The 24,643-nt window shown below is 42.8% G+C and overlaps 4 protein-coding genes across 4 annotated transcripts in view; 1 reads left to right on the top strand and 3 right to left on the bottom strand.

Annotated features, from left to right (window-relative positions):
* Positions 1–24,643, top strand: part of si:dkey-91i10.2 (uncharacterized protein LOC555224 homolog) — a 225,780-nt gene that overhangs the window by 13,189 nt on the left and 187,948 nt on the right.
* Positions 3,898–4,713, bottom strand: LOC117538150 (gamma-crystallin M2-like). The gene is made up of 3 exons (XM_034203697.1): positions 4,668–4,713; positions 4,323–4,565; positions 3,898–4,224 (listed from the first exon to the last, which is right to left on the bottom strand). Exons 1-3 carry the CDS (start codon positions 4,698–4,700, stop codon positions 3,949–3,951), a joined length of 552 nt encoding a protein of 183 aa, XP_034059588.1. The 5' UTR covers positions 4,701–4,713; the 3' UTR covers positions 3,898–3,948.
* LOC117538147 (gamma-crystallin M2-like) lies at positions 11,850–12,668 on the bottom strand. The gene is made up of 3 exons (XM_034203694.1): positions 12,617–12,668; positions 12,270–12,512; positions 11,850–12,171 (listed from the first exon to the last, which is right to left on the bottom strand). The coding sequence occupies exons 1-3, from the start codon at positions 12,647–12,649 to the stop codon at positions 11,896–11,898; spliced, it is 552 nt and encodes a 183-aa protein (XP_034059585.1). The 5' UTR covers positions 12,650–12,668; the 3' UTR covers positions 11,850–11,895.
* LOC117538137 (gamma-crystallin M2-like) lies at positions 20,013–20,785 on the bottom strand. Its single transcript, XM_034203683.1, has 3 exons — positions 20,734–20,785; positions 20,387–20,629; positions 20,013–20,288 (listed from the first exon to the last, which is right to left on the bottom strand). The coding sequence occupies exons 1-3, from the start codon at positions 20,764–20,766 to the stop codon at positions 20,013–20,015; spliced, it is 552 nt and encodes a 183-aa protein (XP_034059574.1). The 5' UTR covers positions 20,767–20,785.

Raw genomic sequence — 24,643 nt, 5'->3', positions numbered from 1 at the left:
AAAGACAAAAGGCATGTAACAAAAAGCGAGCATTAATAAAAAGCCGATGATAAAGAAAAACAGGAAACAACTAAAACAGCAAATTGGGGAGCACGAGGAATAGGAACAAACTTACAACAGCTATAGGCAGGTAACGTGGATGAGCGAACAGGGAGTAAAAGGGAAGACAAGACGAAATACACAGAAGGGTAATCACAGGACAAGACACAGCTGGGCAGGGGAGGTAGAAACACAAGGAGGGGGGAGCCAACAGGTGAACACAAGGAGACAATTAGACACAGGAGGGCAAACACAGGAAGGAAGACCAGACAAAGGGAGAACAGCATTTTCAAATAAAACCGGATAATTGCAACATAAATCCAAAACCATGAAAAGTTTACTGAATACAAATAATACCTTGGTTTAAAAACAAAATCTCATTTTAATTTAATTACCCAAAGTTCTATTTCATCCTTACTGACCGCCAGAGGCAGTGCTTGGCACTGGATATCTTCTGTCTCGCACATGCGCAGGTCAAGTATTTATGTCAACAAAGTCACGTGTGACCTCGCATGACCCCGGAAGGCATAAGTTCCGGTGTTGTCAACGAGTTCAGTCTTTTTTCATGTTCTCGCTGCACAGGTTACTACTCTATGAGCAGAAACCAAGCTAGCCTATTCATATTTTGATTATTCAAGCTCATCGCTACCTTTAGCCTTGTGATTGTGTCGGTCAGAGCTGCGGGCTAAACGCGACTTGCCCTCCAAAGGCTGCAACGAGCTGTCCCCCCCCCCCCCCCCCCCCCCCCCCCCCCCCCCCCCCCCCAAGGGAGGGGACCGTGGTGTTCACCGCTCGGACTCTCAGGAGCCCCGGACCGGGAAAGAGCGAATGCTCCTTCATGTCAGTCGGTGAGATCGCTGCCTGAAGCATGTGCTTGTCCGATCGGACAACACTACAACAGTGTTTCATATAAACCACCAAGGGAGATCCAATCCTGGATCTGAGGGGACTCAACAAGTTCCTAAAGATCTTACCCTTTCATATGCTGAGCACAGCGGACGTTCTTCATACCGTTGCCAGGGGGGAATGGTTCACGTCTGTCGACTTGAAAGATGCTTACTTTCATGTGCCTATCATAGGCAGTTTCTTCGCTTTGCCTTCAGAGGCCGTCATTTCCAGTTCAGGGTGCTCCCATTTGGATTCTCCCTCTCCCCAAGGGTGTTCACCAGGTGTGTCGTGGCAGTGCTCTTGCCCCTGCAGTCTCAGGGTGTGAAGATTCTACCGTACTTAGACGACTGCTTGATTTGTGCACCATCCCGGTTGCAGTCGACCCAGGACACGGCTCTCCTCTCTCATGTCGCCTGGCTAGGCCTCAAGGTGAACTTGGAGAAGAGTTGTCTGAACCCCTCTCAGAGCCTAACCTTCATTGGTGTGGCTCTGGACACAGTCACTATAAGGGCCTGTCCATCTGCTCAGCACCTGGACGACATCCTCCAGCTTCTTCCCCTCTTCCGAAGGGGCAGGTCTCTTTCTCCGCCTCTTGGGCAATCTGACAGCTGCCTCAGCTCCCATGGGCTTGTTGTCACTGTGCCCCCTGCAGAGATGGCTGAACGGCCCCCACTTGGACCCCAAGTTGCACAGTTACAGAAAAATCAGGGTGTCACAACAGTGCCTCTCCACTCTATCCCCATGGAGGGAGAGGTCGTATATGTCAAGGGGCGTGGCCATGGGCTCCGTTCCTTTCCGCAGAGAGACCGTTATGACGGATGCCAGCCTCTCGGGATGGGGTGCGGTGTGGAAGAACAGGACAGCTCAGGGGCAGTGGTCTGTTCAGGACTGCACAGAACACATCAACGTGCTAGAGCTACGAGCTGTGCACCTAGGACTCAGGCACTTCCTGCCATACCTGAGGGGGAAGAATGTGCTTGTCCGATCGGACGACACTACAACAGTGTAGTGTTGCACGGTGTACCGATACTTGAAAGGTACCGCGATACCCTGCCGTTAAAAACGGTACGATTCCTCCGTTTCATTAGTATCGGTACTTTAAGAATGACGGAGAAAAGTACTCCGGTGAGAAAGCGCCGTTTTAATAAGAGCCATGTGTGTTCAGCGCTCTGCTTCCACTTCCTGCACTGCAGCTGTGCCTGCCCTGCAGTCCCGCCCCTCTCAAGCATGTTCTAAGTCCCTCCCCTCTCTTGTGCACGCGGCCACGCGCTAGCTGCCAGAGCATGTGAGAAAACGAGAAGCATGGCTGCAAGTGGGAGTGCAGCTGCCGCTGCGCCTCGGCTTGTTGACAAAAAAGACGCCAGAAGCGACATTTGGAAGTATTTGAGCTATATCTCTGACAGTGAGGGCAAGCCTACGGACACCACGAGGCCTGTCTGTGAGACATGTTTTAGATCCCTGCAAACCAAGGGAGCCAACACATCAGACTTGGCTAAGCACCCGCCGACTGGCATCCAGAGCTGTTTAAAGAATTTAAAGACAGACAGGTTAGCGAATGTGATAGATAACATAATTACATCATGCTCAAGCCCTCAAATCAAAGTCAAACAAGTGTAATTTTTTTTTCGACAAACGAACGTTTTCGTAGTTTGACGAGGCAATTAATGGCAATGATAACTGTCTTATATGGCTATCTTTTTAGCTAACTTACCAATGTGGCTAACATCTGCAATATACATTTTGTCAATAATTATTTATATTACTACATATTACATGTTAATCAAATATTAAAAAAATTATATTTTATGAAACAAAAAAGTTGTTCGAGATGATGCTTAATTTGATTTAATACGAATTATTGTCATTTATTTTGTTTATTGTTCTCATTGTTTAAAAGTCTGTGTTATGGTTATGGTTCTGGTGTGAAATAAAGCACAATAATTACATTTAAGACTGTTTCCCTTTTTTTTAGAAAAGAATCGGAATCGCAATTCTTGACTTGGTATCGGTTTCGAAACCAAAATGTTGGTATCGTGACAACACTACAACAGTGTTTCATATAAACCACCAAGGGGGCACCAAATCTGTACGCTTGCTAGAGGTGTCCCAGACTCTCCTGACCTGGGCAGCCCTCTCTTTCTCTGTTACGGTGGTCCTAGAAAGGGCTGTGCTCTCTCAAAACAGCGCTTGTCCCACTGGATCGTGGACGTCATTGCCCAGGCATACAAGGCAAATGACCGTCCCTTGCCACCCAGAGTAAAGTGCCACTCTACCAGGAGTATCTCCACGTCATGGGCGACCTTGAGAGGTGTGCGCCTGGAGGACATATGTGCCGCGGCCACATGGGCATCCCCGAGCACATTCACCAGATACTACAGAGTGAATGTTGCCGCCCTTTGCCCGTTTGCTGTGGTCCTCCTGCAGAGTCCAACTAGTCCATCCCTATAAGGTAAGTACTCAGGCTTCCTCGTGACTCTGTTGATATAAGTCATCCATCCAGTTCTTGGTCACTCGGAATCTTGTGTTCCCGCGAGAAGATTCCATAGGACTCAACTCGTTGACAACACCGGAACTTATGCCTTCCGAGGTCATGCAAGGTCACACGTGACTTTGTTGTCATAAATACTCGAGCTGCGCATTTACGAGACAGAAGATATCCAGTGCTAAGCACTTCCTCTGGCGGTCATCCAGGATTCATAGAACCGTAGTTATATACGTAACTTTCGTTTTATCACATATCATCAACCCAGTGTATTAATTCGTCATCCAATATCAATTGTAAGGCATTCTCTGTTTGTTTTTGTTGTCAATCTTGCAACAAATTTCTCCTCAGATATAAAACATGTTAGTATCAACATTTTCATTGCTAATAGTTGCCTACTGTCAAATAAATATTATATAATTTAATTTTAATGAATAATGTGTGATTATAACAGTTGGACAATAAGCATGACAAAAGTCACATTCAAGGTTAATTTTTTATTTGGCATTTTATAAATTCAGGAAACATTCAGTGAACATTTAGCAGGAATCGGTGATACGCCTCATGCTCATGAACCTCTGGCCGCTCATGCCCATGTCTCTGAAGTTCCTGTACTCTCCGGGCCTCATGTACATCATCTTGCCTCTGAACTGGGGCTGCTCGTACATCAGCCAGTGACCGTCCATCACGTTGCAGGACTGGCACTCGTTCATGCGGTAACGGTCCATGACGTTGTCACAGTCCTCCATCATCTCGTGACTCTGACCACCGAAGTTCTCGTTCTCATAGATCTTCATCCTGAACTGGCCTCTGTGCTGCTTTGGGGAGAAGAATTATAAATTAATGATTTCATGTAAAGCGTTGTGGGGTGGTCACCCATAGTAGAATCGTACCATTACAGTTTTATACCCACCATGGGGATCATACGGCAAGACTTGATGCAGTCCCTCATTCCCATCATGCTCATGCAGTCGGAGTACTCGCCCCTCTTCATGAAGTACTGGTTTCCCATGTAGTTGGAACGATCGTAGACCATGAAGCAGCCGCTCTCCACCCTGCAGGACTGGCTCCTGCTCAGGGAGGAGGACATGTCAGAGCAGTCATTCATGCACTCATAAGAACGACCCTGGAAGTTCTTCTCCTCGTAGAAGGTGATCTGAAAGAAGGGAATTTGAATGGTTAGAAATAGATTAGCAAGGTACAGATGGATATTGCAAACAGTTATTTCTGCTTATCACAAAAAGACTTCTGAAAGTACCTTTCCCCTCATGTTCATGCCGGTGTTGCTCATGTTGGCTGTAGATGTGCTGTTGCTGGTGAACTGATATCTACCTGGTTTAACCCTTTCCTTTTATACCTGACTAACGTAAAGAATGGGTAGCCCCTCCCCCTCAGGGAACCATCTAACTCAGCAGTTTACCATTGAAGCCAACAGAATGCAGAGGTTTGGTACATTCTTACAGGGATTGGGTACCTTGTAGAGGAGGACACCTGACTCTATGTGTCTCTACATTCTCATAAAGACTATAGTTTTTTGCCTTTTTATGCCAAATATGACACATTTTACTTGTTTCGTGAAGTTGGACAATAGGAACACAGACATTTTAACAAAGAGAAGAGGAATTATGAGGGTGCTGCTAGGTGGGACTGCGAAACAAAGGAAAGGTCAGTCATATATTTATATTTTTTATTCTGGCTTTTCAAATCAAAATAGTCGATATCAAGCACAATGCTTCTGAGCAAATTGTTTACATTCTTCTTCTCCTAAGTTTTTCCCATCACCTCATTCACAATAACATCATGGAGGTTTTAAAAGACGGCAAGCTATGATCAGTCGGGGGTCTCTTGGCGGAGACACGGCAATCATTTATTACTATATCATTGCCTTTTTTTAAACGGCGACCATTTTAACAATAACAAAGATTGTGTACTCTGAATGAGGGTGCTGCTAGGTGGGACTGTGAAACAAAGGAAAGGTCAGTCATATACAGTGGGGCAAAAAAGTATTTAGTCAGCCACCAATTGTGCAAGTTCTCCCACTTAAAAAGATGAGAGAGGCCTGTAATTTTCATCGTAGGTACACTTCAACTATGAGAGACAGAATGAGGGAAAAAAATCCAGAAAATCACATTGTAGGATTTTTAAAGAATTTATTTGCAAATTATGGTGGAAAATAAGTATTTGGTCACCTACAAACTCCACTATGGCCAAGACCAAAGAGCTGTCAAAGGACACCAGAAACAAAATTGTAGACCTGCACCAGGCTGGGAAGACTGAATCTGCAATAGCAGCTTGGTGTGAAGAAATCAACTGTGGGAGCAATTATTAGAAAATGGAAGACATACAAGACCACTGATAATCTCCCTCGATCTGGTGCTCCACGCAAGATCTTACCCCGTGGGGTCAAAATGATCACAAGAACGGTGAGTAAAAATCCCAGAACCTCACGGGTTAATGTCAATGACCTGCAGAGAGCTGGGACCAAAGTAACAAAGGCTACCATCAGTAACACACTACGCCGACAGGGACTCAAATCCTGCAGTGCCAGACGTGTCCCCCTGCTTAAGCCAGTACATGTCCAGGCCAGGGTTTCCGCTAGGATTTTTTCTCGCCGGTCAAATGTCCGGGCAGAATTTATTTTACCGGACACATTTGAAAATTACCGGTCATATTTCAATAATAATAATAAGAGTTGTGTAGCAGAGTTTCCGTTAGCAGGTAATTACCGGACTATGAGCAGATATGCTTCAGTTTAAAACTCAGTTCACGGGGCTCATTTTTATATTGCTTCAGTTTATAATCGTAACAGATCGAAAAATTCAGATTAATTTTTCAATGTGGAAATTATTCCACAAACAACAAACAACATAATTACATTCAAACAAACTACTTGTAGTAGATAACGTACATTATTCAAAAGTTTATATTAACTTTTTGAATAATAACACGGGAGAAACGGATCATCTCTTTTCCCCTCTCCCTCCCTCTCTCTCTGACAGCCCGTCAGTTTCTCATGCAGCTCCTGCAGCTCGCTAAACAGAGGGCGGGGCTTCAGGTGATTATGCAGAGCTGCGTGTCTCGGTCAGACTCAGCAGCTGATCTGATCTCTCTCGCGTGTCCGGTTATACTTCACTCGCGTTTATGTCCATATCGATCAGATCCAGCTCTCCTGATCGGCCTTTATAGAGAGCACCGATCAAACTATTAAGAGTGAATATCGGCCGATAATGGCCGGCGGCCGATCTATCGGAGCCTCCCTAATTATTACCAGACATTTTGACCGGCAGGTTTTGAATTTACCGGTTTTTAATACATTTGACCAGCTAAAAACCGGTAATTACCGGCTAACGGAAACCCTGGTCCAGGCCCGTCTGAAGTTTGCTAGAGAGCATTTAGATGATCCAGAAGAGGATTGGGAGAATGTCATATGGTCAGATGAAACCAAAATAGAACTTTTTGGTAAAAACTCAACTAGACGTGTTTGGAGGAGAAAGAATGCTGAGTTGCATCCAAAGAACACCATACCTACTGTGAAACATGGGGGTGGAAACATCATGCTTTGGGGCTGTTTTTCTGCAAAGGGACCAGGACGACTGATCCGTGTAAAGGAAAGAATGAATGGGGCCATGTATCGTGAGATTTTGAGTGACAACCTCCTTCCATCAGCAAGGGCATTGAAGATGAAACGTGGCTGGGTCTTTCAGCATGACAATGATCCCAAACACACCGCCCGGGCAACGAAGGAGTGGCTTCGTAAGAAGCAGTTCATGGTCCTGGAGTGGCCTAGCCAGTCTCCAGATCTCAACCCCATAGAAAATCTTTTGAGGGAGTTGAAAGTCCGTGTTGCCCAGCGACAGCCCCAAAACATCACTGCTCTAGAGGAGATCTGCATGAAGGAATGGGCCAAAATACCAGCAACAGTGTGTGAAAACCTTGTGAAGACTTACAGAAAACGTTTGACTTCTGTCATTGCCAACAAAGGGTATATAACAAAGTATTGAGATGAACTTTTGTTATTGACCAAATACTTATTTTCCATTTGCAAATAATTTCTTTAAAAATCAGACAATGTGATTTTTTTTCTTCTCATTCTGTCTCTCATAGTTGAGTTGTACCTAGGATGAAAATTACAGGCCTCTCATCTTTTTAAGTGGGAGAACTTGCACAATTGGTGGCTGACTAAATACTTTTTTGGCCCACTGTATATTTTTTTTATTTTGGCTTTTCAAATCAAGATAGTCGATATCAAGCACAATGCTTCTGAGCAAATTGTTTACATTCTTCTTCTAAGTTTTTCCCATCACCTCATTCACAATAACATCATGGAGGTTTTAAAAGATGGCAAGCTATGATTAGTCGGGGGTCTCTTGGTGGAGACACGGCAATAATTTATTACTATATCATTGCCTTTTTTGAAACAGCAACCATTTGAACAAAAACAAAGATTGCGTACTCTGAATGTAGAAGTAGAAGTAGATGATGAAACTGGAAAAAATACACGAATATCCAAGTCATCAAACATACTCTGTTTGTATCAGAGTGAGTTTTTTCAAGAACAATGGGCCTTTGTAGCAATGGCTATTTGTACTAGCGATAACTTGGTGTAGAACAAAATGGCTTTTCGGTTTAATGTGAGCTTTTCTGGGGTTTATTGGGGTTTCATAATAATGGACAGTTAAAACAATGGCATGGCACCTAACTGTGAAACAAGAGTATAGTAATTGTTGAACTGTAGTTTTGTCTGTTACATCTGCTCTAAGTTCAATTTTCAAGTAGGTAAGTCCTGTTGTTCGAGTCTCCTCGATATTAAAAATATCAGAGGTTGATCTAATGGCCATACATTGAATTTATTCCCAACAAAAAACATGTTCTTTCAATTAATATTAATGCTATTATTGTATTAGTATAGCAATGTTGCAAAGTGCTATACGAAAGAAAACAAGATAGTATGGCAAATGGATATAAATAACTGTAATACCCATATGATCCAGAGGTAACAATGTTGTGTTGAGGGCGAGTTGAAGGAATCAGGGCTAATGTAATGTTAAATTCAAAATGCTTGATTATTTGAGTTGGGAACAAAAACACTGAACATTCTGCATTCCCCTGACATTTAACCAGAAGTCAAAAGTAATAATTAATTTCTAAAAAAAGAGACATTTAAAAAAGAAAAAAAGAATACGCAGCAAATACAAATAGGACTGTTATTATAACTATTTTTAAAAACTATTTTAACACTTTTATAACAAATGTACAATATTAACATATGACAAATACTATATGCTGTATTTAAAGTGGAGAGCTGTGATGATTTAAAAGAGGTAATGTGGAGAAGAAATGTGCAACATTTTAAAAATAATAAGATATTGTTCGCATTATGTTATGTGCATTAATATAATGCATAATGTTTTTTCTGGGATGGATAAAAGTCAGTTTCAGTGGGGGTCCTGGGCCTTGTTGATGAGGCCAGTAGCAGAGGGGAAGAAACTGTTCAGGTGGGGAGAGGTTTTGGTTCTGATGGAGCGCAGCCTCCTGCCAGAGGGGAGCGGGGTAAACAGTTTGTGTCTAGTACTGTTAGGGTTGGGGAAAATAGGACCCAAATGCAGTAAAAGACAAAAGGCATGTAACAAAAAGCGAGCTTTAATAAAAAGCCGATGATAAAGAAAAACAGGAAACAACTAAAACAGAAAATTGGGGAGCACGAGGAATAGGAACAAACTTACGACAGCTATAGGCAGGTAACGTGGATGAGCGGACAGGGAGTAAAAGGGAAGACAAGACTAAATACACAGAAGGGTAATCACAGGACAAGACACAGCTGGGCAGGGGAGGTAGAAACACAAGGAGGGGGGGAGCCAACAGGTGAACACAAGGAGACAATTAGACACAGGAGGGCAAACACAGGAAGGAAGACCAGACACAGGGAGAACAGCATTTTCAAATAAAACCGGATAATTGCAACATAAATCCAAAACCATGAAAAGTTTACTGAATACAAATAATACCTTGGTTTAAAAACAAAATCTCATTTTAATTTAATTACCCAAAGTTCTATTTCATCCTTACTGACCGCCAGAGGCAGTGCTTGGCACTGGATATCTTCTGTCTCGCACATGCGCAGGTCAAGTATTTATGTCAACAAAGTCACGTGTGACCTCGCATGACCCCGGAAGGCATAAGTTCCGGTGTTGTCAATGAGTTCAGTCTTTTTTCATGTTCTCGCTGCACAGGTTACTACTCTATGAGCAGAAACCAAGCTAGCCTATTCATATTTTGATTATTCAAGCTCATCGCTACCTTTAGCCTTGTGATTGTGTCGGTCAGAGCTGCGGGCTAAACGCGACTCGCCCTCCAAAGGCTGCAACGAGCTGTCCCCCCCCCCCCCCACCCAAGGGAGGGGACCGCGGTGTTCACCGCTCGGACTCTCAGGAGCCCCGGACCGGGAAAGAGCGAATGCTCCTTCATGTCAGTCGGTGAGATCGCTGCCTGAAGCATGTGCTTGTCCGATCGGACAACACTACAACAGTGTTTCATATAAACCACCAAGGGGGATCCAATCCTGGATCTGAGGGGACTCAACAAGTTCCTAAAGATCTTATCCTTTCATATGCTGAGCACAGCGGACGTTCTTCATACCGTTGCCAGGGGGGAATGGTTCACGTCTGTCGACTTGAAAGATGCTTACTTTCATGTGCCTATCATAGGCAGTTTCTTCGCTTTGCCTTCAGAGACCGTCATTTCCAGTTCAGGGTGCTCCCATTTGGACTCTCCCTCTCCCCAAGGGTGTTCACCAGGTGTGTGGCGGCAGCGCTCTTGCCCCTGCAGTCTCAGGGTATGAAGATTCTACCGTACTTAGACGACTGCTTGATTTGTGCACCATCCCGGTTGCAGTCGACCCAGGACACGGCTCTCCTCTCTCATGTCGCCTGGCTAGGCCTCAAGGTGAACTTGGAGAAGAGTTGTCTGAACCCCTCTCAGAGCCTAACCTTCATTGGTGTGGCTCTGGACACAGTCACTATAAGGGCCTGTCCATCTGCTCAGCACCTGGACGACATCCTCCAGCTTCTTCCCCTCTTCCGAAGGGGCAGGTCTCTTTCTCCGCCCCTTGGGCAAGCTGACAGCTGCCTCAGCTCCCATGGGCTTGTTGTCACTGTGCCCCCTGCAGAGATGGCTGAACGGCCCCCACTTGGACCCCAAGTTGCACAGGCACAGAAAAATCAGGGTGTCACAACAGTGCCTCTCCACTCTATCCCCATGGAGGGAGAGGTCGTATATGTCAAGGGGCGTGGCCATGGGCTCCGTTCCTTTCCGCAGAGAGACCGTTACGACGGATGCCAGCCTCTCGGGATGGGGTGCGGTGTGGAAGACCAGGACAGCTCAGGGGCAGTGGTCTGTTCAGGACTGCACAGAACACATCAACGTGCTAGAGCTACGAGCTGTGCACCTAGGACTCAGGCACTTCCTGCCATACCTGAGGGGGAAGAATGTGCTTGTCCGATCGGACAACACTACAACAGTGTTTCATATAAACCACCAAGGGGGCACCAAATCTGTACGCTTGCTAGAGGTGTCCCAGACTCTCCTGACCTGGGCAGCCCTCTCTTTCTCTGTTACGGTGGTCCTAGAAAGGGCTGTGCTCTCTCAAAACAGCGCTTGTCCCACTGGATCGTGGACGTCATTGCCCAGCCATACAAGGCAAATGACCGTCCCTTGCCACCCAGAGTAAAGTGCCACTCTACCAGGAGTATCTCCACGTCATGGGCGACCTTGAGAGGTGTGCGCCTGGAGGACAAATGTGCCGCGGCCACATGGGCATCCCCGAGCACATTCACCAGATACTACAGAGTGAATGTTGCCGCCCTTTGCCCGTTTGCTGTGGTCCTCCTGCAGAGTCCAACTAGTCCATCCCTATAAGGTAAGTACTCAGGCTTCCTCGTGACTCTGTTGATATAAGTCATCCATCCAGTTCTTGGTCACTCGGAATCTTGTGTTCCCGCGAGAAGATTCCATAGGACTCAACTCGTTGACAACACCGGAACTTATGCCTTCCGAGGTCATGCAAGGTCACACTTGACATTGTTGTCATAAATACTCGAGCTGCACATTTACGAGACAGAAGATATCCAGTGCTAAGCACTTCCTCTGGCGGTCATCCAGAATTAATTGAACCGTAGTTATATATGTAACTTTCGTTTTATCACATATCATCAACCCAGTGTATTAATTCGTCATCCAATATCAATTGTAAGGCATTCTCTGTTTGTTTTTTTGTCATTCTTGTAACAAATTTCTCCTCAGATATAAAACATGTTCGGATCAACATTTTCATTGCTAATAGTTGCCTACTGTCAAATAAATATTATATAATTTTATTTCAATAAATAATGTGTGAATATAACAGTTGGACAATAAGCATGACAAAAGTCACATTCAAGGTTAATTTTTTATTTGGCATTTTATAAATTCAGGAAACATTCAGTGAACATTTAGCAGGAATCGGTGATACGCCTCATGCTCATGAACCTCTGGCCGCTCATGCCCATGTCTCTGAAGTTCCTGTACTCTCCGGGCCTCATGTACATCATCTTGCCTCTGAACTGGGGCTGCTCGTACATCAGCCAGTGACCGTCCATCACGTTGCAGGACTGGCACTCGTTCATGCGGTAATGGTCCATGATGTTGTCACAGTCCTCCATCATCTCGTGACTCTGACCACCGAAGTTCTCGTTCTCATAGATCTTCATCCTGTACTGGCCTCTGTGCTGCTTTGGGGAGAATAATTATAAATGAATGATTTAATGTAAAGCGTTGTGGGGTGGTCACCCATAGTAGAATCGTAACATTACAGTTTTATACCCACCATGGGGATCATACGGCAAGACTTGATGCAGTCCCTCATTCCCATCATGCTCATGCAGTCGGAGTACTCGCCCCTCTTCATGAAGTACTGGTTTCCCATGTAGTTGTTGCGGTCGTACACCATGAAGCAGCCGCTCTCCACCCTGCAGGACTGGCTCCTGCTCAGGGAGGAGGACATGTCAGAGCAGTCATTCATGCACTCATAAGAACGACCCTGGAAGTTCTTCTCCTCGTAGAAGGTGATCTGAAAGAAGGGAATTGTAATGGTTAGAAATAGATTAGCAAGGTACAGATGGTGATATAGCAAACAGTTATTTCTGCTTATCACAAAAAGACTTCTGAAAGTACCTTGCCCCTCATGTTCATGCCGGTGTTGCTCATGTTGGCTGTAGATGTGCTGTTGCTGGTGAACTGATATCTACCTGGTTTAACCCTTTCCTTTTATACCTGACTAACGTAAAGAATGGGTAGCCCCTCCCCCTCAGGGAACCATCTAACTCAGCAGTTTACCATTGAAGCCAACAGAATGCAGAGGTTTGGTACATTCTTACAGGGATTGGGTACCTTGTAGAGGAGGACAACTGACTCTATGTCTCTAAAATTCTCATAAAGACTATAGTCTTTTGCCTTTTTATGCCATATATGACACATTTTACTTGTTTCGTGAAGTTGGACAATAGGAACACAGACATTTTAACAAAGAGAAGAGGAATTATGAGGGTGCTGCTAGGTGGGACTGCGAAACAAAGGAAAGGTCAGTCATATATATATATTTTTTATTTTGGCTTTTCAAATCAAGATAGTCGATGTCAAGCACAATGCTTCTGAGCAAATTGTTTACATTCTTCTTCTCCTAAGTTTTTCCCATCACCTCATTCACAATAACATCATGGAGGTTTTAAAAGACGGCAAGCTATGATTAGTCGGGGGTCTCTTGGCGGAGACACGGCAATCATTTATTACTATATTATTGCCTTTTTTGAAACGGCGACCATTTTAACAAAAACAAAGATTGCGTACTCTGAATGAGGGTGCTGCTAGGTGGGACTGTGAAACAAAGGAAAGGTCAGTCATATACTGTATATATTTTTTATTTTGGCTTTTCAAATCAAAATAGTCGATGTCAAGCACAATGCTTCTGAGAAAATTGTTTACATTCTTCTTCTAAGTTTCTCCCATCACCTCATTCACAATAACATCATGGAGGTTTTAAAAGATGGCAAACTATGATTAGCCGGGGGTCTCTTGGCGGAGACACGGCAATCATTTATTACTATATCATTGCCTTTTTTGAAACGGAAACCATTTGAACAAAAACAAAGATTGCGTACTCTGAATGTAGAAGTAGAAGTAGATGATGAAACTGGAAAAAATACACGAATATCCAAGTCATCAAACATATTCTGTTTGTATCAGAGAGTTTTTTCAAGAACAATGGGCCTTTGTAGCAATGGCTATTTGTTCTAGCGATAACTTGGTGTAAGGCAAGGCAAGGCAAGTTTATTTATATAGCACTTTTCAACACAAGGCAATTCAAAGTGCTTTACAAAAAATGAAAGACATTAAGAAAAGGGCATTTAAAAACAGTCATTTAAAGAAAAGCTAATAAAATAAACATTAAAAGAAAAAATACATGGATAAAAGTTACAGTGCAGTGTTAGATATGAATAGTTCAATTAAAAGCAGCGACAAAAAGAAAAGTCTTCAGCCTGGATTTAAAAGTAGTCAGAGTTGCAGCGGACCTGCAGGTTTCTGGAGTTTGTTCCAGATATTTGGAGCATAATAACTGAACGCTGCTTCTCCATGTTTAGTTCTGACTCTGGGGACAGAAAGCTGACCAGTCCCTGAAGACCTGAGAGATCTGGATGGTTCATCATTTAGCAGGAGGTCAGTAATGTATTTTGGGCCTAAACCATTCAGTGCTTTATAAACCAGCAGCAGTATTTTGAAATCTATTCTTTGACACACAGGAAGCCAGTGTAAAGACTTCAGAACAGGAGTGATGTGATCCACTTTCTTAGTGTTAGTGAGGACTCGAGCAGCAACGTTCTGAATCAGCTGCAGCTTTCTAATAGATTTTTTAGTGAGACCTGTGAAGACACCATTGCAGTAGTCGAGTCTACTGAAGATAAAGGCATGGACAAGTTTTTCCAAATCCTGCTGTGACATTAGTCTTTTAATCCTAGATATATTCTTTAGGTGATAGTAGGCTGATTTAGTAACTGTTTTAATGTGACTGTTGAAACTCAGGTCAGAGTGCATGACTACACCTAGATTTCTGGCTTTATCTGTTGTTTTGAACATTGCACACTGAAGCTCAGCGCTAACTTTTATACGTTCTGCCTTGGCTCCAAAAACCATTACCTCAGTTTTATCTTTGTTTAATTGGAGAAAGTTCCGACACATCCAGTCATTGATTTGTTCAATGCTCTTACTCAGTGTTTGAATTGGAGCATAGTCTCCTGGTGAAATTGTTACGTACATTTGTGTGTCATCTGCATAGCTATGGTAACTTATTTTGTTGTTTTTCATTATCTGAGCCAGTGGTAGCATGTAGATGTTAAAGAGAAGAGGCCCCAAGATGGAGCCTTGAGGAACCCCACATGTCATATTTGTCAACTCAGATGTGTATTTACCTATAGAAACAAAGTTGTTTCTGTCCTTTAAGTAGGATTCAAACCAATTTAGAACTGTTTCCGAAAGTCCCACCCAGTTTTCCAGTCGGTCTAGTAATATGCTGTGGTCAACAGTGTCAAACGCAGCACTGTGTAGAACAAAATGGCTTTTCGGTTTAATGTGAGCTTTTCTGGGGTTTCATACTAATGGACAGTTAAAACAATGGCATGGCACCTAACTGAAACAAGAGTATAGTAATTGTTGAACTGTAGTTTTGTCTGTTACATCTGCTCTAAGTTCAATTTTCAAGTAGGTAAGTCCTGTTGTTCAAGTCTCCTCGATATTAAAAATATCAGAGGTTGATCTAATGGCCATACATTGAATTTATTCCCAACAAAAAACATGTTCTTTCAATTAATATTAATGCTATTATTGTATTAGTTTAGCAATGTTGCAAAGTGCTATACGAAAGAAAACAAGATAGTATGGCAAATGGATATAAATAACTGTAATACCCATATGAGCCAGAGGCAACATTGTGTTGAGGGCGAGTTGAAGGAATCAGGGCTAATGTAATGTTAAATTCAAAATGCTTCATTATTTGAGTTGGGAACAAAAACACTGAACATTCTGCATTCCCCTGACATTTAACCAGAAGTCAAAAGTAATAATTAATTTCTAAAAAAAGAGACATTTAAAAAAGAAAAAAATAATACGCAGCAAATACAAATAGGACTGTTATTATAACTATTTTTAAAAACTATTTTAACACTTTTATAACAAATGTACAATATTAACATATGACAAATACTATATGCTGTATTTAAAGTGGAGAGCTGTGATGATTTAAAAGAGGTAATGTGGAGAAGAAATGTGCAACATTTTAAAAATAATAAGATATTGTTCTCATTATGTTATGTGCATTAATATAATGCATAATGTTTTTTCTGGGATGGATAAAAGTCAGTTTCAGTGGGGGTCCTGGGCCTTGTTGATGAGGCCAGTAGCAGAGGGAAATAAACTGTTCAGGTGGGGAGAGGTTTTGGTCCTGATGGAGCGCAGCCTCCTGCCAGAGGGGAGCAGGGTAAACAGTTTGTGTCTAGTACTGTTAGGGTTGGGGAAAATAGTACCCAAATGCAGTAAAAGACAAAAGGCATGTAACAAAAAGCGAGCTTTAATAAAAAGCCGATGATAAAGAAAAACAGGAAACAACTAAAACAGCAAATTGGGGAGCACGAGGAATAGGAACAAACTTACAACAGCTACAGGCAGGTAACGTGGATGAGCGAACAGGGAGTAAAAGGGAAGACAAGACTAAATACACAGAAGGGTAATCACAGGACAAGACACAGCTGGGCAGGGGAGGTAGAAACACAAGGAGGGGGGGAGCCAACAGGTGAACACAAGGAGACAATTAGAGGAGGGCAAACACAGGAAGGAAGACCAGACACAGGGAGAACAGCATTTTCAAATAAAACCGGATAATTGCAACATAAATCCAAAACCATGAAAAGTTTACTGAATACAAATAATACCTTGGTTTAAAAACAAAATCTCATTTTAATTTAATTACCCAAAGTTCTATTTCATCCTTACTGACCGCCAGAGGCAGTGCTTGGCACTGGATATCTTCTGTCTCGCACATGCGCAGGTCAAGTATTTATGTCAACAAAGTCACGTGTGACCTCGCATGACCCCGGAAGGCATAAGTTCCGGTGTTGTCAACGAGTTCAGTCTTTTTTCATGTTCTCGCTGCACAGGTTACTACTCTATGAGCAGAAACCAAGCTAGCCTATTCATATTTTGATTATTCAAGCCAGAGATGTTCACAAGTCTTTTTTTGCAAGTCCAAGTCAAGTCTCAAGTCTTTGGTCACGAGTCCAAGTCAAGTCTCAAGTCTTTGTGGGGTGAGACTTGTTCAAGTCTCAAGTCTTTGGTCACGAGTCCAAGTCAAGTCTCAAGTCTCTAAAAAATAAAAGTCTCATGTCTCTTCTGGTTGTAATAAGCCTTCTATTGTCTGCTGCTATCCAGTCTGTTAAGAATACTGCACAGCTATATCTAAGAAATTCAAAGCATTTACTGTATTATTATCACTCCTATATCTATTAGCATACAGTATTAGTACTGATTAGTTGTTTGTTATATGATCACTTTAAACAGGTTATTGCAATGCAATATGAGGAAAAACATCACACTTTAGCTACATGCAAACAACTTATAAGCAAAACACTTCAGAATCAGAAATCAGTATCACAAATACTTTATTAATCCCCCGCAAGGAAACTGTGTTAAAAGTACTTAAAAGTAAACATTTGTTCTGTGCCATTTGCAACTAAAAAACTATTGCTGCAATATTATCTGAAATATACTGAACTGGTGATATTAAAACATGACCTGTTCCAAAAGAGATATCTACCATTAACACCATTTACCAGCCAAATGCTGGTAAGTGGCTGGTACTGTATGTTGCACGCACCAGCCAAAAATAACAATGGCAATCTATTGAGTGGCTGGTAACATTTCAACATTCACTAGGCTAGCCATTTGGCCAGTGGACAAAAATGTTAAAATGTGACCTCTGCAACCGTATTGTTTAATTACACTGGGTCTCTAATTACATCTTTTAAGTCTACTATAAATAAACATATTCCTCTATCCTCTCACTCAAACCCAGTGTAATGGTAACCTGATAAACCTGTAACATTAACGTTACGTGGTCAACAATAAACCTGTAACCTGCATATAAACCGACAGATGTATTTATGTATGTAACTATGTATTTTTCTACGTTTAACGTTAGCCAGTAGATGGTGGCAGCGGAACGTAATGATTAACGTTACCGACCTTTTTTATGTCATGTCAAGAGTTGGATGTCAACGCCACTCAACGCAAACAAGTGTGACAAGCAAACATTCACTCATATTTTCAAATATTCAGTTACAAAGCTAGTAGCAAGCTAAGTTAACATTACATAGCTGATGCTGAGCTAAACATGTTTGCAAACCGTCCATAAGTGCTTTGACAAAAAATCCATAAAAAAATGTCATCTGTGGAAGCCGTAATACTGTAAAAAGCACGACCAATTATTTTAGCCGGCCCGGCTATAATAACTGGATGGCCTACCTGCCTGTCAGCCTTCCATCGGGGCACAAACTTATCTCGTGCCCTCATTGGTCATGTGCGCGTTCGTGTGTGTTGTAGGAGGGGCTCTGTGAGGAAGTGGCAGATTTTCTCCGGTTGTGTATTTTCAAATTCTAGCGATCTCGAGCCGGTTTCTCAAAATTACCTACCCACCTTTAATACGCCAAAAATAGAAAACACAATGATTGTTCACGAGTCCCAAAACACGAGTCCAAGTCGAGTCCAAAGTCTTTTGAGCAGGAGTCCAAGTCAAGTCTGAAGTCTCTCTGTGTGCGACTCGAGTCCGAGTCACAAACTCGACTCCCCATCTCTGATTCAAGCTCATCGCTACCTTTAGCCTTGTGATTGTGTCGGTCAGAGCTGCGGGCTAAACGCGACTCGCCCTCCAAAGGCTGCGACGAGCTGTCCCACGGCTCTCCTCTCTCATGTCGCCTGGCTAGGCCTCAAGGTGAACTTGGAGAAGAGTTGTCTGAACCCCTCTCAGATTCTAACCTTCATTGGTGTGGCTCTGGACACAGTTACTATAAGGGCCTGTCCATCTGCTCAGCACCTGGACGACATCCTCGAGCTTCTTCCCCTCTTCCGAAGGGGCAGGTCTCTTTCTCCGCCTCTTGGGCAAACTGACAGCTGCCTCAGCTCCCATGGGCTTGTTGTCACTGCGCCCCCTGTAGAGATGGCTGAACGGCCCCCACTTGGACCCCAAGTTGCACAGGCACAGAAAAATCAGGGTGTCACAACAGTGCCTCTCCACTCTATCCCCATGGAGGGAGAGGTCGTATATGTCAAGGGGCGTGGCCATGGGCTCCGTTCCTTTCCGCAGAGAGACCGTTACGACGGATGCCAGCCTCTCGGGATGGGGTGCGGTGTGGAAGAACAGGACAGCTCAGGGGCAGTGGTCTGTTCAGGACTGCACAGAACACATCAACGTGCTAGAGCTACGAGCTGTGCACCTAGGACTCAGGCACTTCCTGCCATACCTGAGGGGGAAGAATGTGCTTGTCCGATCGGACAACACTACAACAGTGTTTCATATAAACCACCAAGGGGGCACCAAATCTGTACGCTTGCTAGAGGTGTCCCAGACTCTCCTGACCTGGGCAGCCCTCTCTTTCTCTGTTACGGTGGTCCTAGAAAGGGCTGTGCTCTCTCAAAACAGCGCTTGTCCCACTGGATCGTGGACGTCATTGCCCAGCCATACAAGGCAAATGACCGTCCCTTGCCACCCAGAGTAAAGTGCCACTCTACCAGGAGTATCTCCACGTCATGGGCGACCTTGAGAGGTGTGCGCCTGCAGGACATATGTGCCGCGGCCACATGGGCATCCCCGAGCACATTCACCAGATACTACAGAGTGAATGTTGCCGCCCTTTGCCCGTTTGCTGTGGTCCTCCTGCAGAGTCCAACTAGTCCATCCCTATAAGGTAAGTACTCAGGCTTCCTCGTGACTCTGTTGATATAAGTCATCCATCCAGTTCTTGGAATCTTGTGTTCCTGCGAGAAGATTCCATAGGACTCAACTCGTTGACAACACCGGAACTTATGCCTTCCGAGGTCATGCAAGGTCACACGTGACTTTGTTGACATAAATACTCGAGCTGCGCATTTACGAGACAGAAGATATCCAGTGCTAAGCACTTCCTCTGGCGGTCATCCATGATTCATAGAACCGTAGTTATATACGTAACTTTCGTTTTATCACATATCATCAACCCAGTGTATTAATTCGTCATCCAATATCAATTGTAAGGAATTCTCCGTTTAGTTTTTTTTGTCAATCTTGCAACAAATTTCTCCTCAGATATAAAACATGTTAGGATCAACATTTGCATTGCTAATAGTTGCCTACTGTCAAATAAATATTATATAATTTAATTTCAATTAATAATGTGTGATTTTAACAGTTGGACAATAAGCATGACAAAAGTCACATTTCAAGGTTAATTTTTTATTTGGCATTTTATAAATTCAGGAAACATTCAGTGAACATTTAGCAGGAATCAGTGATACGCCTCATGCTCATGAACCTCTGGCCGCTCATGCCCATGTCTCTGAAGTTCCTGTACTCTCCGGGCCTCATGTACATCATCTTGCCTCTGAACTGGGGCTGCTCGTACATCAGCCAGTGACCGTCCATCACGTTGCAGGACTGGCACTCGTTCATGCGGTAACGGTCCATGACGTTGTCACAGTCCTCCATCATCTCGTGACTCTGACCACCGAAGTTCTCCTTCTCATAGATCTTCATCCTGTACTGGCCTCTGTGCTGCTTTGGGGTGAAGAATTATAAATTAATGATTTCATGTAAAGCGTTGTGGGGTGGTCACCCATAGTAGAATCGTAACATTACAGTTTTATACTCACCATGGGGATCATACGGCAAGACTTGATGCAGTCCCTCATTCCCATCATGCTCATGCAGTCGGAGTACTCGCCCCTCCTCATGAAGTACTGGTTTCCCATGTAGTTGGAACGATCGTACACCATGAAGCAGCCGCTCTCCACCCTGCAGGACTGGCTCCTGCTCAGGGAGGAGGACATGTCAGAGCAGTCATTCATGCACTCATAAGAACGACCCTGGAAGTTCTTCTCCTCGTAGAAGGTGATCTGAAAGAAGGGAATTGTAATGGTTAGAAATAGATTAGCAAGGTACAGATGGTGATATTGCAAACAGTTATTTCTGCTTATCACAAAAAGACTTCTGAAAGTACCTTGCCCCTCATGTTCATGCCGGTGTTGCTCATGTTGGCTGTAGATGTGCTGTTGCTGGTGAACTGATATCTACCTGGTTTAACCCTTTCCTTTTATACCTGACTAACCTATAGAATGGGTAGCCCCTCCCCCTCAGGGAACCATCTAACTCAGCAGTTTACCATTGAAGCCAACAGATTACTGAGGTTTGGTACATTCTTACAGGGATTGGGTACCTTGTAGAGGAGGACACCTGACTCTATGTGTCTCTACATTCTCATAAAGACTATAGTTTTTTGCCTTTTTGTGCCATATATGACACATTTTACTTGTTTCGTGAAGTTGGACAATAGGAACACAGACATTTTAACAAAGAGAAGAGGAATTATGAGGGTGCTGCTAGGTGGGACTGTGAAACAAAGGAAAGGTCAGTCATATATATTTATATTTTTTATTCTGGCTTTTCAAATCAAAATAGTCGATGTCAAGCACAATGCTTCTGAGCAAATTGTTTACATTCTTCTTCTAAGTTTTTCCCATCACCTCATTCACAATAACATCATGGAGGTTTTAAAAGACGGCAAGCTGTGATTAGTCGGGGGTCTCTTGGCGGAGACACAGCAATAATTTATTACTATGTCATTGCCTTTTTTGAAACCGCAACCATTTGAACAAAAACAAATATTATGTATTCTGAACTTAAAAGTAGAATTAGAAGCAGATGATGAAACTGGAAAAAAATACACAAATATCCAAGTCATCAAACATATTCTGTTTGTATCAGAGTGAGTTTTTCAAGAACAATGTGCCGTTGCAGCAATGGCTATTTGTTTTAGCGATAACTTGGTGTAGAACAAAATGGCTTTCGGTTTAATGTGAGCTTTTCTGGGGTTTATTGGGGTTTCATAATAATGGACAGTTGAAACAATGGCATGGCACCTAACTGTGAAACAAGAGTATAGTTAATAGTAGTTTTGTGCTGCTCTAAGTTCAATTTTCAACTCAACCCTTCTCTTGTGTTAGGTCATACCCCCCCTTCCCATGTGTGTTTTGCACAGTGATATCTCTGAAATCCCTTATCCAATTTTGATGGTTGACATCTCATTTGAACAGTCAAAGCAAGTAGAATCAATGGATGACAGCCAGAATGACACCAGGAGTGAATTTCATATTAATTTTGGCAGTAAGTTGAAAGATAGTGCTTATTTTACATTACTGTATATTGTAAAAATGCTTGCCATGTAGGCTGTGTTTACTGGAAATGATTTAGTTAGTGTTGTAGCTGAGATTCTTCCCGTTCCAATGATGTATGGGATGTATTGATTTGATACAAGCAAGCCAGTGTTTCATGTCATGGTCCGGACCCACCGGTGGGCCCATCAAGTTCAGCATTCACTGTGATGAATATAAAATAAGACAGTGATACTGTTTTCTTCAATGAACATTTATTGAAAGAGAAATATACCATAACAGAACGTGTGTGTGTGTGTGTGTGTGTGTGTGTTCACGTGTGTTCACGCACATGGTTGGCAATGCAAAATTGTGGAATGTCACCTCAGGCTCCTCTCCCTTAGGGGCCTCTATCTCAGGGGCCTCTCCCTCAGGGGCCTCTATCTCAGGGGCCTCTCCCTCAGGGGCCTCTCCCTCAGGTTCCTCTTCCTGGTCTGTTGTAGGCTCATAGTCTGGATCGCTGTTGTCTTCCATTTCTGAGACATCTTCCTCTATCTCCTCTTCATCTGGTTCAATCTCCTCTTCATCTGGTTCAAAAATGTGTCCAGAGCCCCTCGTACAGAAAATAGCCTAATCGGTCGCCTGCTCATTGTGACAATGAGTCAAATGTGAGCAAGGCACAAATATAACTGCTTGAGAGACAGTAAGGGAGGCGCATTTAGTGCGAGAAAGTGAGAGGTTTGTGTTTCTCGAGGGGCACAGAGCTCGCACCTGTGAGAAGGTATGACACAGCGCTAGAAAGGGAGAGGTTCCAGTAACGTGTGTGTGTGTGTGTGTGTGTGTGTGTGTGTGTGTGTGTGTGTGTGTGTGTGTGTGTGTGTGTGTGTGTGTGTGTGTGTGTGTGTGTGTGTGTGTGTGTGTGTGTGTGTGTGTGTGTGTGTGTGTGTGTGTGTGTGTGTGTGTGTGTGTGTGTGTGTTGTGTGTGTGTGTGTGTGTGTGTGTGTGTGTGTGTGTGTGTGTGTGTGTGTGTGTGTGTGTGTGTGTGTGTGTGTGTGTGTGTGTTGTGTGTGGTGTGTGTGTGTGTGTGTGTGTGTGTGTGTGTGTGTGTGTGTGTGTGTGTGTGTGTGTGTGTGTGTGTGTGTGTGTGTGTGTGTGTGTATATTATGTTCATCCTGCAGATGGAAAATATATATATATATATTATGTTCATCCTGCAGATGGAAAATATATATATATATATATATATATATATATTATGTTCATCCTGCAGATGGAAAATATATATATAGATATTTTCCATCTGCAGGATGAACATAATACACTCGTACCCATTCATTTTCTATGGCGGTCAAATCTGACCGAAAACATTAAGGGTGTTTCACTGTTGAATAAATCACTCAAAATTCAATGCAAGTGGTGATCATCAAGTGTATGTGTTCAGAGGCCTAGTGTGGAGGATAACATACGGTATTGAGGCAATTGGATGAAAAATACAATATTTATGATTAAAATAAAAGTCATTCGGTCACTTTTGACCCGAAACGCAAGAGAAGAGTTAAGTAGGTAAGTCCTGTTGTTCGAGTCTCCTCGATATTAAAAATATCAGAGGTTGATCTAATGGCCATACATTGAATTTATTCCCAACAAAAAATGTGTTCTTTCAATTAATGTTAATGCTATTATGGTATTAATATAGCAATGTTGCAAAGTGCTATACGAAAGAAAACAAGATAGTATGGCAAATGGATATAAATAACTGTAATACCCATATGAGCCAGAGGCAACATTGTGTTGAGGGCGAGTTGAAGGAATCAGGGCTAATGTAATGTTAAATTCAAAATGCTTCATTATTTGAGTTGGGAACAAAAACACTGAACATTCTGCATTCCCCTGACATTTAACCAGAAGTCAAAAGTAATAATTAATGTCTAAAATCTTACTAAGTGGCTTGAACCATCAACATAAGATAATAACACCTTCTACCTCGATTGGCTTTAAGCTTCATAATATGCTGACCACAATTGCATCTCTAATCAGATTTTCTTTCAATATGATGTACAGGTGTTCATTTAAGATTTGAAACCCTTAAATACTGAAGCCATACCTTGAGAAATAAAAAAGTGAATTGTATTTATTACACCTGAAATTAGTGTTTTTGCACTAATATGTTTTTGTGCTGAAGGGACAACAGTGAAATATGTAATAGTCAGAATCGGTTTTATTACAAATTTAGTTGTACACATACGAGGAATTTGCTTTGGTGTATGTGGTGCATAAAAGACAGAAAAATGAATACGTAGCAAAACAAAATAAAATAAAAATAGGACTGTTATTACAGCTATTTAAAAAAAACTATTTTAACACTTTTATAATAAATGTACAACATTAACATATGACAAATACTATATGCTGTATTTAGAGTGGAGAGCTGTGCTGATTTAAAAGAGAAAATGTGGAGACGAAATGTGCAACATTTTAAAAATAACAAGATGTTGTTCGCATTATGTTATATACATTAATATAATGCATAATGTTTTTTCTGGGATGGATAAAAGTCAGTTTCAGTGGGGGTCCTGGGCCTTGTTGATGAGGCCAGGAGCAGAGGGGAAGAAACTGTTCAGGTGAGGAGAGGTTTTGGTCCTGATGGAGCGCAGCCTCCTGCCAGAGTGGAGCGGGGTAAACAGTTTGTGTCCCGTTCAGTCTAGTACTGTCAGGGTTGGAGAAAATAGGACCCAAATACAGGAAAAGACAAAAAGCAAG

This window comes from Gymnodraco acuticeps, unplaced genomic scaffold (genome assembly GCF_902827175.1).
Source record: "Gymnodraco acuticeps unplaced genomic scaffold, fGymAcu1.1, whole genome shotgun sequence".
Taxonomy (NCBI): Eukaryota; Metazoa; Chordata; class Actinopteri; order Perciformes; family Bathydraconidae; genus Gymnodraco; species Gymnodraco acuticeps.
This window is presented reverse-complemented; position numbering and strand designations above follow the sequence as displayed.

Bases quoted from the DNA above. Each gene is read 5' to 3' on its own strand.
- LOC117538137 (XM_034203683.1), bottom strand. From the start codon at position 20,766: ATGAGCAACACCGGCATGAACATGAGGGGCAAG. The intron at 20,630-20,733 runs GTACTTTCAGAA...CCCTTCTTTCAG, and splicing joins GCATGAACATGAGGGGCAAG to ATCACCTTCTACGAGGAGAA. The intron at 20,289-20,386 runs GTGAGTATAAAA...ACCCCAAAGCAG, and splicing joins CTTGCCGTATGATCCCCATG to CACAGAGGCCAGTACAGGAT.
- LOC117538147 (XM_034203694.1), bottom strand. From the start codon at position 12,649: ATGAGCAACACCGGCATGAACATGAGGGGCAAG. The intron at 12,513-12,616 runs GTACTTTCAGAA...CCCTTCTTTCAG, and splicing joins GCATGAACATGAGGGGCAAG to ATCACCTTCTACGAGGAGAA. The intron at 12,172-12,269 runs GTGGGTATAAAA...TCCCCAAAGCAG, and splicing joins CTTGCCGTATGATCCCCATG to CACAGAGGCCAGTACAGGAT.
- LOC117538150 (XM_034203697.1), bottom strand. From the start codon at position 4,700: ATGAGCAACACCGGCATGAACATGAGGGGAAAG. The intron at 4,566-4,667 runs GTACTTTCAGAA...CCCTTCTTTCAG, and splicing joins GCATGAACATGAGGGGAAAG to ATCACCTTCTACGAGGAGAA. The intron at 4,225-4,322 runs GTGGGTATAAAA...TCCCCAAAGCAG, and splicing joins CTTGCCGTATGATCCCCATG to CACAGAGGCCAGTTCAGGAT.